Genomic DNA, 14,799 nt, shown 5'->3' on the forward strand with positions numbered 1-14,799 from the left:
AAAATATTAGGAGATTTGTAGTAAACCTCCTAGCTATTAATGTCTATGTTATCTTTAATATAGAAGTATACGTTAGTGTCTTTTCTTAGGTTATAAAGTAGAGTAAAGCCTCTTCTGTAAGCGTTAAGTAAGGTATGTATTTATAGGTTATACTATAGCTTCTGAGTAGCTATAATATTATAGTTAAGAATATAATTATCTTTAAAGAGTAGGATTATAGTGCCTACCCTCTCCTTCCGCATATTATACTGTAGAATTAGTAAAGTTTTAGTATCTAACATATTATAACTTCTTTGTTAGGGCTATTCTCCTAGGAGTTATTAGGGCCTATAGTAGTAAGCTTTCTAGACAGGCAGCCGCGTTTAGCCTTAGTAAAGGCCCTATTCTTAGATTTAGCATCTATAAGGCGCTAAAGGCTATCGCTTCTTAGGCGCCTTATTAGCAGAGTTAAGGATATTACTATACTATTATTATAGCTAAAGTCTGTTAAGTCGCTAGCAGGACTTATGCGCTTAGTGGCCCTTATTAGAGCGTTCTAAGGCTCTGCAAAGGGCAAGGCATTTTGATAAGGTTAGGTCCTTAGTTGTTTGTTCTTAATCAGACGCAGTTTCTTAGCCTGTCTTACCTTACAGGAGGGTGACTATGCTTAATGCCCCGGCTATGCGTAAACTGCGCAATAGTAGCAATTCGTAGCCTCTTTATTAGGATACTCCTTAGTGCTATAAGAAGCCGTGTAGTGCCTACAACGTGTAAGTTATTTATACTGCTTACTTACGCGCGCGCCCTCCGCTTGCGCGGCGTTCCTGGCACTGGTGTTGGCGGCCCAGGGGATGCTGACGACGCATTCGCCGCTCGGCCAGGCGAAGACGGCGATGCGGATGCCGTGTTCGGGCTGCGCGTAGCCGAAGGTCGCGCAGAGCTCGCGCTTGGTCTTGGACCAGATCAGGCTGGTCACCTGCGCGAAGACGTTGATGAGCGCCAGCGTGGCGCCGCTGCCCGTGTGGAAGAAGTGGATCTGCCGGTCGTTGCTGCCGCCTCCCGTGGCGAGGAGGCTGGGTTGCCAGGGTGCGAACGCGATCGCTTTGACTGCGGCGGAGTGCGGGAGCGTGTGAGTTTGGAGGCCTGGCGGGGGGTTTAGAGGGGTCGGGCGTGCGGTGGGTGGCGGTGAGGACGCGAAGTGCTGCGTTAGGCTGGGTTGAGAGATTATGCGGCGGTTGGTTAGGGGTTGAGGAGGAGGCGGACGGTGGTGAGTCGGTGAGGCCGGTGGTGTTTGGGTTTGGTTGGTTGTTGATGTTAGGAGGACTGGAGCTGAAGGCGTTCGAGGTGTAGGATCGATAGTGACGTGAGCGGGTATCAGCGAAGGGGAGATCGAGCCACGCCCTAAGGGAGAAATATGTCCAATGACGTCCCGTCTGTCAGGGCTCATCGGTGGTGAGGGGAGATGTGGCCCAGGCTCTTGATTTGGTCGAAAAGGAAGCGATGACGGATCAAGTGCTCGGGGTTGCGTCCGCAATGGTGACCTCCCTTGGCCGGGAGCTTCGTCCGGCAAGACTTTGGCAACCTCGAAGAAGAGAGCGCCATTGTCATTGCCACCTGTCGCGAAATATCTTCCGTCCGGCGACCAAGCCAGGCCACAAATCTGTTGTGAATGAGCAGCAACTTTGGCAAGCTGGACGATTTGTCCAAGCCCTTCAGGCATGCTCGGCAGAGACGTGGCATCCAACCACTCAATTGAATAATAATGCAGGTCGCCAACATCGTCGCCAACCAGTAAATCTTCACACGCAGCTATAAGACCACTAAGAAAGCGGGAAGGTCTAAGGCTGACGGTTGGTTTGAAAGCGAGACAGGATACTGGACTCGACTTTTGCACCTGAAGTCTCGATCTTCCATCCCCCGCTGGACTTACAAAAGATACCAGACCACTCTGTCGGCCAACTGCCAGGATAGCCTTCTTGCCCTCTTCCGAGGAGAACGAAAGACATGTCACATGGCTGCCCGGTCGATGTGAGACGAGGGGAGGGAAGCGCACGCCTAGGTCTTCGGTCCAGAGATAGACCCTGCTGCTCAACCCTACAGCTAGTGTTCGGCACGTATGGGAGTAGGCGAGCGTTGAACAATAGAAGTCATCACGAAGGCGTGGGGCATCAAGCACTCTGAAGGGGAGCGTTGGGATAGATCGCATGGGACTCTTGCTGCGTTTCTTCTGACCAGCTAGCCAGGGTTAGCAGGCGACCAACCATGATAAACGCCAGGCAGACTCACGATCACATCCCTCCTCTCGCGCCCATGAGCTGTTTTTCCAGGTGAAGGGCAAACGCTGCGGAGCGTCAATCATAGCAGACTCTAACAACGGCGGTCTAGATATCGAGTTAAGGACACGGCTTGCTTGATCAATGTCAAGTGCTAAAGCGAGGCGATTTTCATGCTGCTGTACATCGCAATTAGAGTCGTTCCTGTCGAGGAAATGGGCGATATGTATTGGACTATTCGTGCCACTAGCAAGCAATCCACCATGGCCATCGTGTACACTGGGGCGCGGTCCTCCTTGTGCAATACTTGGCCCACCCACATTCCACACGGCTCCGGCGCTTATTTGTCTCGAGGTGTTGGGAGACGGATTAGCGTCTATCGGACTAGGAGATGCGTCGTGGCCGTGAACAAAGGAGGGAGTGAAATGTGGAGGTCGTTGTCTGCCACCAGGGGAGGAGCGCCGGATCCGAATAGCGGCCCTTGACCTCGAGGGGCTTGTTAAATGGAATGGGTCGGCATTGGGATCTCTCTGACGTGAATGTTTCTCGCGAGGACTCAAATTGTGTGGTGACTTGCTGGCACGGAAAACGCTCTCTCTCTCAGTGCTTCCTGCTCGGGAGGCTAAGAATCGATCGGGAGAAGAGAACCAATTGCGGGCTTTGTTAGAGGGTTCAACACAGCTGATACACCTTCTGGAGGGTGTCCTGCCTCTTGAGGGACTGTTGATCAGTTGCCAGATGTCGTTCTGCTGGTGGCGAGCTGTTGTCACATCCTCGTTGATGATATCTTGCCCGTAGCCCTCTGTTTCTTGGCCTTGTATTCCTGAAGACATGAATTGGATCGTCGTCTTCTCCTAGAAGCTTTCCTCTAAAAGCAAAGGCCAGGAAGAAGATGCAGAGTAATACAAATGCGATGCTGGCCACCACTATACCCACTGTATCGTACTTCGTTCCCTTAGGTTCAGTCACTGATGGTTCGTTGGCCGAAGTGAGGGAATCAGAATCGAAAATGATCCTAGTTAGTCTAGAGTTGAAATCGTCAATTCCATCAAGCGAAGAGTGAAGTTCGGACATCATGCACCATAATAGGACTGACAGCACTTGACTGTGGTCGAGTCAGTGCACCCAAGGGTGCCAACAGCTCATACTGGATGCCTTGTATGTAGATGTGTTGATAAGGAGTGCCGACCAGCACAAGTATTTAAATGTTAAATATTTGGATAGGGGAAAGGATAGATCCAGGACCGAAGCGACGTGGGTGGCTACTGTTTTCTTTCGCTCTTCGCTTCCCCTTCTCCTGTCCACCTTCGTTCTTTCCATCGTCGTGATCCGACTTGAGCTTCTGTAGGCGCAGCAACTGTGTAGAGCCGCACAAAGCCATCCTTGTATCAAGCCAACTCATGGCAAGTGTAGGTGAAAAGCAGATGGAATTGTGCAACAATGCTTTGACAAGGCTGACAATGTCGAACTAGCACGGGGTTCGTCGCATCGCAACCAGGGAGGACAAGTCTGCCGATGCCCGCGCCAAAGAAGCGAAGGAGATCAAACGGTATCAGGAACTTGTAGAAGCAGTCCAGGCACAGGTCTGTCTCGTCTCATTTGAGTGGTTTAGATGGAAGTTGAAACATTTGTGCAAGGTCCGTGATGGCGACCTTACACCCGAACTCCTGCAAAAGACTGCCGAGATACTCAAGACGAACCCGGAGTACTACACGATTTGGAACCATCGCAGACGTATCTATGTCAAGGAATTCAATTCTATCCAGCATGAATACTCGGAATGCCGTCTGACGGCCGAACACCGCGACAGCCAGATTCTCGACATTATTCAGCTGGATCTTCAATTTCTACTGCCACTTCTCATGCAATTCCCAAAATGTTACTGGATATGGAACCATCGCATCTGGTTATTACAACAAGCCACCTCTCTGCTCCCTGCTGCCAAAGCTCGTCCAATCTGGGAGGAAGAGCTACGCCTTGCGGGAAAAATGCTGAGTCGTGACAACCGTAATTTTCATGGCTGGGGCTATCGCAGAATGATCATCAATAGCCTTGAGAGTGAAGCGCTGAATGGCAAGAGCATGGCCACGAACGAGCTTGATTACACCAAAAAGATGATCAGTACTAATCTCTCCAATTTCTCTGCATGGCACAATCGAACCAAACTGATCTTGAGGATCTTGGACGAAAAGTGCGCTGACGATGATGAAAGAAAACAGATGCTAGACGAAGGTAGGGTGTATAAACCTATGGACAATGGCACAGACTGACTTGAGCAGAGCTTGCCCTGATTCACAAAGCTCTTTGCGATCCATACGACCAGTCGCTCTGGTTTTATCACCAGAATTTGCTGTGCGCTTTTGATCCAGATCAAGCATCGGAGACTTTGGCGCCTCACCTCACCTCTGCAGAGCGGCTTGAATATATTTTCGAAGAATTAGAATTTATCAAGGAAATGCTGGACGATGTCACTGATTGCAAATGGATCTACCAGGCTCTGATAGAATGCAGAGTACTTATCGCCAAAACTCAACACGGCATGTCCAAGCAAGATCAGGAAGAAGTGAAAGCTTGGTTGATAGAATTGAGAAAACTCGACAAATTGAGAAATGGTCGCTGGGTCGAGCTGGGACAGAAATTGGGGATATAGTGTTTTGTAGTATCAAATGACTAGGACCTCAGCACCAGACAATTTCCCAGGTCTTCCAACCACTGCCCGATAGTTAACCTTTGTGATTTTTCCGCCACTATATAGCACACAAAAGATTCGCCAGACCTTGTATGGCGGAAGAGTACAGAAAAAGATTTACATTTGCAAGAGTGTGCTTCAACGGCCTTGTGCTCTGCACGTTCACAAGTGTATTCTTTAGGCTCAATAGCAGCCTTGTTGAGACTAACATCAGGCTTGACAGTGGACGTCGCCAGGATTGTTGACCCGGGGCTCGTCATGCTTTTGAGCGTTGGTGATATGCTCACAGCGGTGTTGACCCCATACTCAGATCTGGCGTCCGCTGGCATGACCGCAGTAGAGGAAGCAGCTTTACTGTTGTTGGTATTCAAAAGTTTGCTGGGGTCCGCTGTGACCATAATAACGAGGGCGGTGAAGATTGCAAAGTTAACAATAACTGACTGTGAAGGCATGTTCGGGAAGGTGCTGACTAGTCTCGATGTTATGCTTGGCTGTCTGACTGTATAGGACCGAGTGTATCACAAGCTTCACCCTTCATCACTTCCTGGTCTTGGATATATTGAGATTCATGGGCACCCTAGACCTGGGGAGGACCTTGAGAAGAATGTAGCGGTCTATGTTATGATATGACCAAGAGATCGATAGGCTTAAATGAGTATATAGAGGTACTCAACCCACCTTCAGATCATGCTGAACAGGGTTTGATACCAGAAAAGTGGGATTTCCCTCTGGCATAAGCTCTTTAGTAGTAGAATACCTCGAAGACGAACAAGCCTAGAAATATAAGAGGGCCATCAGACGATTGTCAGCATGAGAAAGAGCTACAGAAGCACAAAAGTCGGTTTCCATATCTCTGTTACCAAAAAGCACTCGGAAGGTACTCGCGGTTTAAATTCTTTCATGGTAAGCTTCAAATTTCCGCCTAGGGTGTCAATAAAGAACAAGCTCCTGAAGATAAGGAGCTAATTATGAAAATGTATTTGTACGAACAAGACGAGAGACATCATTTTGAGCGAGCAGTGCCAGGTGGCTTCTTGTATACAGCCATCTAGAGGCATGCGTCTTTTGATGCTTAATGTTTCACAACAGTAAAAGGTAATTTGCGGAGCAGGAACCACGTCTGCTCCAATGAAAAATGGTTCTAGGGGTGCAAATTAGTAGCCACAAGCGCAACACGGCTTCTGAAACAGGGGTAATGCAGGCCCGGCCCAGGGGAAAAGCTTAGTTTCAGGCCTCAATTACGGCGGACTCTTGAGGCCAAACGGCTAATTCAGATTTTCATCTCCCCACCGGGGCAGTGGATTGTCTCATCAAATTTGTGTAAGAGGATTCTGTAAACATATTTATTATATCGTGTTAAATATATATTATAGATGTAAGATACTAATTTGCAATCGAACATAATGTAAGATATAGGTTCATCAAAAGCTGAGATATCTACTGACAGATGACTGCTTAAGACTGTCTTTTAGCTAAGAAATTTGGCTACAATCATATCACATTGTAACGGTTCGTCTTGACTCAGCTCGAGCGGCCTAGAGCCGATGACTGAATGGCAAACAGCTCCGGCAAGCCTTTTCTTGGAGCTTTCCGTGACGAGTCCGTCATATCACGACAATCACGGTGCCAAAATGCGCGAATGGCGGGAAGACATGCCGTCTGACCTAGTCAGGCATGACTACAGTTGATTCAGCCGACGTTATTGCCTTCAAATCACGCACGACCATCGAGCTGGGTGTCCTTCTCAAAAATGCCGCCTCTTTCTCTTGCTCGCTCCAGGCGAGCAAATTAAAGCCTCTCCGCCAAATCCAGCGACTCAAAAGAAAGAAGGCCAATTGCAGTGCCAAGCAGGTTCCAATGATCGCAGGATAATCGACCTGGTTGTAACGGTCGAACTCTGGCAGGTCGGTGAGGTAGACAGCGGCCTCACGGATGCCCAGCGTGAAGACCCCACTCCAACACCAGCAGCTGTTGAAGAAGCCACAGCTGGAGGCGATGATGAGCGCCAAAATGGGAAATCCAAATACGGCGTCTTTGGCGAGTACAACCTGCCATTGTCGCTGCTGGCTGAAGTGGATCCCAATCATCCACGTGATTAGAGGGCTCAGGAGCCAGGTGCCAAAGACGGCCAAGACGAAGAAATGGCGGCAGCTGAAGTGTGTCGGCTTTTTGTATAGGACCAGGAAGGCTGTCACAAATGCCACAATGACGGGAAGAGTAGAGATCAAGGCCATATAAAGGGTGCTGCTGTATCCTTTCAAAGTGCTTCGCGAATGGGTTTTGTTAGGCCGATAGGTATATATGGCCCCAGACCACGCCAGAGACTTGAAGTATCTTTTGTCTACCTTACGGAGGGATGAAAGGAGATCCCGGCATTCCTTCCGGAGGGGCTGAGTGCTCTGGCTTTCTATCTGCTCCATGAAAGCCAGCATGATTCTCAAGAAGCTTTTGCGGGAGGTGAAGTCGCCGACTGCATTGCTCAGCAGCACCACGGGCAAAAGCCAAGACAACAGCAGCGCCATACCGATCTTGCCGCCTGACGGACTTGCCGCCTGTCCGAGTTTAGGCACAAGGGCGGCTACCACCTGGACCAGGTACAAGGCAATTGACGCCCAAGTCCGCATGGTTTGGTTGACTCTGCAGTCCGCGAGTTTGCTGGCTGTGTTCTCCACCAGGTTATGGAAGTCAGCAAGCTGCTTTTCTGGGCGGACAAGTACGTCTTGCAGAACTAGGTCTGTTTGTTCCACGTTGTGACCGACGTTGAGGGTCTCCACAAGCTCCTGGATGGCGGCAATGATAACCGCTTCATTCTTGGATCGACCCGTTCCGCCGCCATAGCATTGTCTCCACGTCTCGACCTTCGCCAGAAGCGACCATGTCGAGTGAATTGGATCACCAAACAGATGCAGCACTGTGAGAAATCTTTCTTTCCCAATGGTCGCGTATTGCAAGTTAAGGATGAGCACAACGACTGGTACGAGCCATGTCATCAGCCTCGGACCTGCATCAGGATATTTTGCCCATCCGCTACCGCATATCTTTTCGCATGCTGGTACCCTAAGGACCAGCATGTCAGGAGAAGATAGCAGTCTCCCTTGGTTGCCTGTGGCGAACGTGTCTGTGTCGTTGGCCATTGAAGGGTCTTCTTGGAGCATCTCGAGGATTCTCTTTCGGCATACTGGTCGATCAAAGTCTCGATCAGAGCTTGCCGCAACAACAAGTCTAATAAGAAGAACAGCGGCGAGGCCAAGATAGAAAAGATGCTGGGACGTCCTTCTACAGATATTCATAAGTGACACTTGGTTGGCCTGATTATGCTGCCGCAAGCTATTTCAACCACAAGATACTTTTCATGACTTCAAAAAATAACTAAAAATAGGCACTAGAGCTTTTAAGCAATATGAACCCCTCAGTGAGTCTAACTATTGAATATGTGCCATGGCCCTTTCACCCGAGAGGGTTTAGCAGCTTCGCGGGTGGGGAGTCACAGCCATCTCTATAAATCTGTTATGTGCTTCTAGCCTGGTGGAAATGAAACCTTTTGGGTATATCTGACACTTGAGACTTACATCCATTTACGGAGTATGTTAGTCCATGTTGAAAAATTAATCATTTACGAAAGAAAAGATATTCTTACTAATACCATGATGAGTAAAACACTAAAAAGAGCTATCTGATTTTTTAGATAAGCATTTAATCAACTCGACTAATAACAGAGGATATGTAATTCCAATATGGATGTCACAGGTTACACAGGTACATAGAATCCCTCATGCATATTTGGGGGGTAATCCATGGCCCTGTTGCGGAGATGATAATTTGAATTGGCTGTTTGGCCTCAATGGTCAGCCGTACCCGATCTTCGACGTAAAAAGATCTTAAGACAGGGAACATGAACAGGGAATTTATCGGGCCTCAAAGAGTTAGGGTCGACCTTTCCATTGGTTAAGAGACTTCTGCTCAAACACTCTCATTCACTGCCAGTTGATATTAGGTTTAACCCATACTCGCCGTTGTTCAAGTCACTAACACTACTCGCACCTACTGCACCCTATTTCTGCAATCATCTTCGGAGCACTTCACAGATGGTCCATCTTTGCTTTTACGGTTGAGGGGTGGCCCATTACCTCGATTCCAATGTGTTAAAAGATGGACACAGCAGCAGCATCAAGTCCAGAAAATACAGACCCTGAAGGAGTATGTGATCGACCTCTTGCCACTGTCTCCCCCCTAATCTATGTGTTTGTGTCAGGAAACCTTCGAAGATGCGCCTGACTCCGCAAGTATGGACGAAGGCAAGCCAGCCGGTTCTGGCAGGTCATCATCCGAAATACCCTCATCATTCTCTTCTAGTTCTACGCCCAAAGCCTTTATATCCGAGTCCTCTCTGGCAGGGCAGACACAAGCCAGAAACGCTCTAACCAATGGGTCCAAGGTGGTCGCAAAATCTGGTCAGGTAGAAGATGTCGATAAGTCACCTCTTCTGACGGCACATCGGATGTCTACAGGGTCTATAAACGAAAAGGAATTGGAGGAGGTGCAGAATGGATCTGCCAAAAGTTCTTCGGTTACAGCTGTGATAGCACCTACGCAACAAACCAAAGCGTCCAGAGACGTACCTCCTGCTAGACCACCTCCGCTACCATCTCGCTTTACGGGCTTCTCTGCCTCTCTTCCAGGAGTCCCGTGGGGCGGCAGTTCGTCGAAGACCGTTACAATCCCACCTGCAACCCCACCGACACAGTCCCGAAAGGTGACAGGACCTTTTGCGTGGCTCAATCGAGCCGCGTCTGTGCCGAAGGAGGGCAGATCGCCACCGCTCCAGGCGGGTAGCACCTTCTTGGACCGCAGAAATACTTCGGTATCCGTTTCAACCATCGGCAGCAACCCAGAGTTAATGTTGAAGACCTTAGACGAAGGGAACGAGACGAACGCTACTCAAGGAGGCCGGCCACCAACAAAGACTACGCTACGTGATAGATTTAAATCGCTGAGAATGCGAGAAGAGGCTGGCATAACATCATTGGACGACCCGGAAAAGTCAGAAGGTGGCGCTATAGCTGGTTTGATTGGACGAGGTACCAGTCTAGGTGTAGGCGTTGCAAGTCCAAGCAGCGTAGCTGACGAGAAAGAGAGTGGCCTGGCTGGCTCACCCATCACAAGCCCTCTGTCACCATTACCTCCGTCTACTGTCAACGCCACTCTAGCTCCAGGGACTGTGTCAGGCATTTCAACTGCTGCACAGGATGCCGTGACACCTATTGATTGGGATTTTTGGCAGACGGTCGTCAATGATGGGCCTCAGGCAGTGGCCCGGACGAGCCCTGAAGAATTGACACAATCGATAGCCAGTGGAATCCCACAGACGATCCGTGGTGTAATATGGCAAGTCCTGGCAGGTAGTAAGAACGAGGATCTGGAAGGCGTCTATCAAGATCTCCTTCGCAGGGGCACGGACAAGGAAGCCAAAGACACCAGCCAGCAAGTGCACTTACCTAACGGACACGCCAATGGCAGCGTCAAGGAGAAGGAGCCAATTGCTTCCTCTGGTTCATCAGTACATTCTGATCGTTCTACTCCAGCAACGAGCACAACTGTAGGAGCCCACTCACCTGCTCCGTCCGCTGAGAAAAACACCGAGACTGTGGCTAAAGTGCAGGCAGAACTGGTAGCAGAACGTCAGAAAAGGGTTAACGAAGATGCTGTTGCACTTCAGAAGCTGGAGAAGATGATTAAAAGGGACATGGGCGCAAGAACGAGTTACTCGAAGTATGCCGTTGCTGCAGGCTTTCAAGACGGTCTTTTCAATGTTTGTAAGGCTTACGCTCTGTTCGATGATGGGGTTGGGTATCCGCAAGGAATGAATTTCATCATCATGCCATTACTCTTCACGATGCCCGAAGAAGAAGCTTTCTGCCTGCTGGTTCGACTTATGAACAAGTACGGCCTTCGAGAACTTTTTGTTCAAGATATGCCCGGTTTGCATCTGCATCTGTACCAGTTTGAAAGACTTTTAGAAGACCTCGAACCGGCCCTATATTGCCACCTCAACCGTCGAGGTGTCACTCCCAAACTCTACGCCACTCAATGGTTTCTCACTTTATTCGCCTATCGCTTTCCCTTGCAACTCGTCATGCGCGTATTCGACCTAATTCTCTCTGAAGGCTTGGAAGGTGCTATTCTCAAGTTCGGTATGGCTATGGTGCAGCGAAATGTTTCGACACTCCTTGCTATGGATGATATGGCCGCTTTGACGAACTTCCTTAAGGAGAAGCTCTTTGATGCCTACATCGACCAAACTCCATCGAACAAATCGATCCTCGAGTCCGGTTTCTTTGGGAGCTCTGGAGGAACAGATACCGAGGTCTATCGAGCCGACATCTTGGTACAGGATGCGTGCAGTGTGAAGATTACACCTGAGATGCTCAAGAGATATCAGTCTGAGTGGAATGAAAAGATACGAACAGAGAGAGATCGAGAGACTGAAATTGACAACTACAGGTCGACGATAGCCACACAAGCAGCCAAGATCCGGAGTCTTGAAGAGAGAGCAGAAAAATCCGACACAGAGCATGTACAAATTGCTACCGATCTTGTCCGGATCAAGGTAGAGAATCAAGAACTACACGACAGCAATGAAAGTCTCCGAGGCCAAGTGGAGGAACTGAAGAAAGTGGTGGAAAGTGAAGCCGCTGCCGTTGAAGCAAGACTGAAAGATGAAATGGAACGCGTGATGCAACGTAACATCGAAGTTCAGAATGACAACCGCCTTATGGAGGAGTCGATGGCTGAGATGGAGGCCAGTCTTGTAGAGACAAAAATGAAATATGCTGAGGTGAGAACCTATCCTCCCTCCCCAATCACCATGACTAAAGTATTCGCAGATAACGGAAAACCACGAGACACTGAAACAGAAGTGGAATGACCTTCGCAAGGCGTTGGATTGACATAAGAAGCGATACGTTTCCACTCTTGTTCTTTCCTGTATTATTGGTTTTCAACCTGCATTTTTGAACCAGCGTGTGGCACAGCATTGCATGGAACCGGCGTTGAAGACTTGTAACCAACCTTCAGGGTTGAGTGATTCACAGACACGTTGAAGCAAAGCATGTCGGCACGTGCTATGGTATGAACAAAGTATAAAGGGCGACGACGACAGCTTACAGGAAGCATTTGATATTTCTGGTACAGAATACCGAGCCACACTTACGGCTGCATTGACAATCTGCGGCTTCGTGCGAGAATCATGTACAATGAGACACTCAATAAACAAAACATCAGCATGCAGAGCATCCTTCTAGCTAGATACCTTAACTCTTGCGGAGCGCTCCCAATGCCTCCCACATCCTGCAAACTTCACTCTATAGTTCTCCGTAAACTAAAGGCTGCGGATCTCCACTTCTTGGCGGGATGAAGGCTGTCTCTTCATCCGGACTCCGGTGGGTATGGCGGCCAGCAATGTGCTAGGATGTTGATTGATCTGTTTCTTCCAGAGTCTGCTTCCAGAGTCTGCTTCCATTTCGTTGTGTTCATCAAGGCCCTCTCCCAGTCTTCTTTTCTCACGGCGAACACTGCTCTTTCCTTTATCAATTGACTCCATTTGTATTCCAGTCAGAGCTCTGAAGCAGCCGCCTGCACGTTGAGTAGTCCTAAAAACACAACAGGCAATCTTTCTGTGTCTTGTAATTCCAATTGCATCTCCGGCTTTCCGTTGGAGGCAAAGTCGAAATGGCCAAACCAATCGAACGAGTCACCATGTTCAAGGTTTCTGACGCAGAGGACCGGAGGAAGATACTCGATCAATACAAGACCTTGAAACAGAATGCTGTTAAGGTAATACCTTGGACGCTTTACAATAGACTAGCGTACCATATGCTCACGGATGACTTTTCAGGACGGCAAGCCATACATCGTAACATGCGAAGTTGGAGAGACAGGACAAGACCCGCGTTCGAAAGGCTGGAACATTGTGGCCAAAACCACATTCGCAAGCAAAGCCGACATGGATTACTACGATAATGAATGTGAGGCGCACAAGGGACTGAAAGTCTTTGCGAAGCCACTGGTGGAGGATGTTACGACGGTGTGGTTTGAAAGTATCTTTTCCGAGTGAAGTGCGGTGGAAGGAAGCAAGAACGACAATTGTTCCGGTGAGACAAAAGGGCGAGATGGAGGAATTCACCGTGTTGGCAATATCATCTAGATTTAGCAACTTATGGCTGGTGGACTTCTAGTGACAGATATTGCGAGAATTATTTCTTCACGACCATCCAGTCAAATGGTGCCACTGATTTAGTTTACCTCTCCCTCACCCTCTTCACCATCCTGAAGAACGTGTTAAAAGCGCCATCTTTTGGCATAGAATTGCCTTGCGAGAGGCTTGAAAGACCCAGATGCCTGCTGTACCTCTCCACCTACCTCCTTCATCCCGACCTCTCGCAGTTTCAAACCCGTTACCGCATCTTATCCAAACACCCTCCGGCCTTGCGCTCCTTGAGATCCAGGGCACATTGCATACATCCTCCAACCAAAACGCAACTCTCCCGCAATCTCTCGACCAGTCTCTCGAAAAGGACGCATTGCAAGAGACACCTATTGGTCGCCTTGTGTTCCCCTACTACAATTCCTCTCTACTAGGAGAGGAAGATGTGAGCTGGATGAAAAGGGTGTACCTCTACGTTGGCAAACATCAGCGATTGACTGGAGAAGCTAAGAAACTAGGAAAGCCTGTAGCTGTGTTGAGGAAGAAGGCTACACAAGAGAAGTCCGATAGTATTGTTGATACGGAGCATGAAGGTGGGTCAGAAGAGATGGGAGAGGAGCTTGAAATCGTGGAGATAATCAAGTTCAAGATATTATTTGCTGGGAGGCCAGAACCTGTGGATGAATGATGGCGTCCAGTCCTAGGTATCTCTGATCTCATCTGGGGATAGTTATGCATCCACGGAGATGCCTGGCCCCATTCAACCGGCACTTCTGTGTTGTACAGTATCTATTAAACCAAGGAAGAGCTGGCGAACGCTACTCACGTGGGTAAAGCCAACAACTTCTCCCATTTCATCCTTGTTTTCACACAAGACTCATGGTCAACACACACTGATTGCCAGCTGTCGTTATATAAACTATGACCGATCTCTTCACTGCACCAGATCCAAACTATCGCTGCAGCTCGTAGCAAGCTGCTCGGCCACTAAGGTTCAGCATCACCAACAGTCAGCTCCTCGTCATAAAGTCTCTCTCACGCCGCACCACGTCGAATGCAGGGCATCTAGAATCTGCTCCTGTGTACTCTCGATGGTATAGTCTATGCTGTGGCCGCTATATTTTTGCCTGCGAAAGCTGACGTGGTCTGCTGTTAACTACTGGAAGGCTCTTATTGCTTCTGCCAGCTTCTCACCATAGACACCATCATGGTTTCCCTGGTTTCTCAGGTCTCTGCCGAAAACGCTGCTTCAGCTTTGATACTACTGGACTGCACCAGCTAGGTAGTCTGGGACCCTCTATCTCATTCTCTAGGTAGGACAGAGTGCCTGCAAGGGTAGGCAAAACAGCAAAGCTAGTAGATGGCCTTTGCAACACAGATCCTGCGAGAATTTTTATAGATCGGTGTTCCATTCATGCTGAAATAGCCTTCTGATCGATTTACAGAGCTCTAATATCACACAAATGGTTTAATCGAGTATGAATACGCCTGACGATTGGAAGGGTTTGCTCTCTGGAGCCGAGCAGATCATCGCTCTCGATACAGAAATTGCCACCCCTATGGCTATTTTGAAATGTCGAGCTCAACCATCGGCATTCCCGATGCATGTCAAACACATCGGATGTTTCACAACAGAATAGCACCGTGATTGTCTC

The 14,799-nt window shown here is 48.8% G+C and overlaps 6 protein-coding genes across 6 annotated transcripts; 4 read left to right on the plus strand and 2 right to left on the minus strand.

The window, feature by feature from the left end:
- Positions 1 to 754: 754 nt before the first annotated feature.
- EPUS_07355 (uncharacterized protein) lies at positions 755 to 3,085 on the minus strand (the record flags this gene model as incomplete). The annotated part of the gene is made up of 2 exons (XM_007805660.1): positions 755 to 2,214; positions 2,266 to 3,085. 2 exons carry the CDS (start codon positions 3,083 to 3,085, stop codon positions 755 to 757), a joined length of 2,280 nt encoding a protein of 759 aa, XP_007803851.1.
- A 567-nt stretch (positions 3,086 to 3,652) lies between these two features.
- EPUS_07356 (uncharacterized protein) lies at positions 3,653 to 4,902 on the plus strand (the record flags this gene model as incomplete). Its single annotated transcript, XM_007805661.1, has 3 exons — positions 3,653 to 3,661; positions 3,725 to 4,484; positions 4,532 to 4,902. The coding sequence occupies 3 exons, from the start codon at positions 3,653 to 3,655 to the stop codon at positions 4,900 to 4,902; spliced, it is 1,140 nt and encodes a 379-aa protein (XP_007803852.1).
- A 1,703-nt stretch (positions 4,903 to 6,605) lies between these two features.
- Positions 6,606 to 8,096, minus strand: EPUS_07357 (uncharacterized protein; the record flags this gene model as incomplete). Its single annotated transcript, XM_007805662.1, has 1 exon — positions 6,606 to 8,096. The coding sequence occupies one exon, from the start codon at positions 8,094 to 8,096 to the stop codon at positions 6,606 to 6,608; it is 1,491 nt and encodes a 496-aa protein (XP_007803853.1).
- A 994-nt stretch (positions 8,097 to 9,090) lies between these two features.
- EPUS_07358 (uncharacterized protein) lies at positions 9,091 to 11,888 on the plus strand (the record flags this gene model as incomplete). The annotated part of the gene is made up of 3 exons (XM_007805663.1): positions 9,091 to 9,138; positions 9,194 to 11,776; positions 11,826 to 11,888. The coding sequence occupies 3 exons, from the start codon at positions 9,091 to 9,093 to the stop codon at positions 11,886 to 11,888; spliced, it is 2,694 nt and encodes an 897-aa protein (XP_007803854.1).
- An 808-nt stretch (positions 11,889 to 12,696) lies between these two features.
- Positions 12,697 to 13,054, plus strand: EPUS_07359 (uncharacterized protein; the record flags this gene model as incomplete). The annotated part of the gene is made up of 2 exons (XM_007805664.1): positions 12,697 to 12,774; positions 12,836 to 13,054. The coding sequence occupies 2 exons, from the start codon at positions 12,697 to 12,699 to the stop codon at positions 13,052 to 13,054; spliced, it is 297 nt and encodes a 98-aa protein (XP_007803855.1).
- Positions 13,055 to 13,334: 280 nt separating this feature from the next.
- On the plus strand, positions 13,335 to 13,832 carry EPUS_07360 (uncharacterized protein; the record flags this gene model as incomplete). Its single annotated transcript, XM_007805665.1, has 1 exon — positions 13,335 to 13,832. One exon carries the CDS (start codon positions 13,335 to 13,337, stop codon positions 13,830 to 13,832), a length of 498 nt encoding a protein of 165 aa, XP_007803856.1.
- Positions 13,833 to 14,799: the final 967 nt, after the last annotated feature.

The sequence above is a fragment of the Endocarpon pusillum genome, assembly GCF_000464535.1.
Source record: "Endocarpon pusillum Z07020 unplaced genomic scaffold scaffold4400, whole genome shotgun sequence".
NCBI lineage: Eukaryota > Fungi > Ascomycota > Eurotiomycetes > Verrucariales > Verrucariaceae > Endocarpon > Endocarpon pusillum.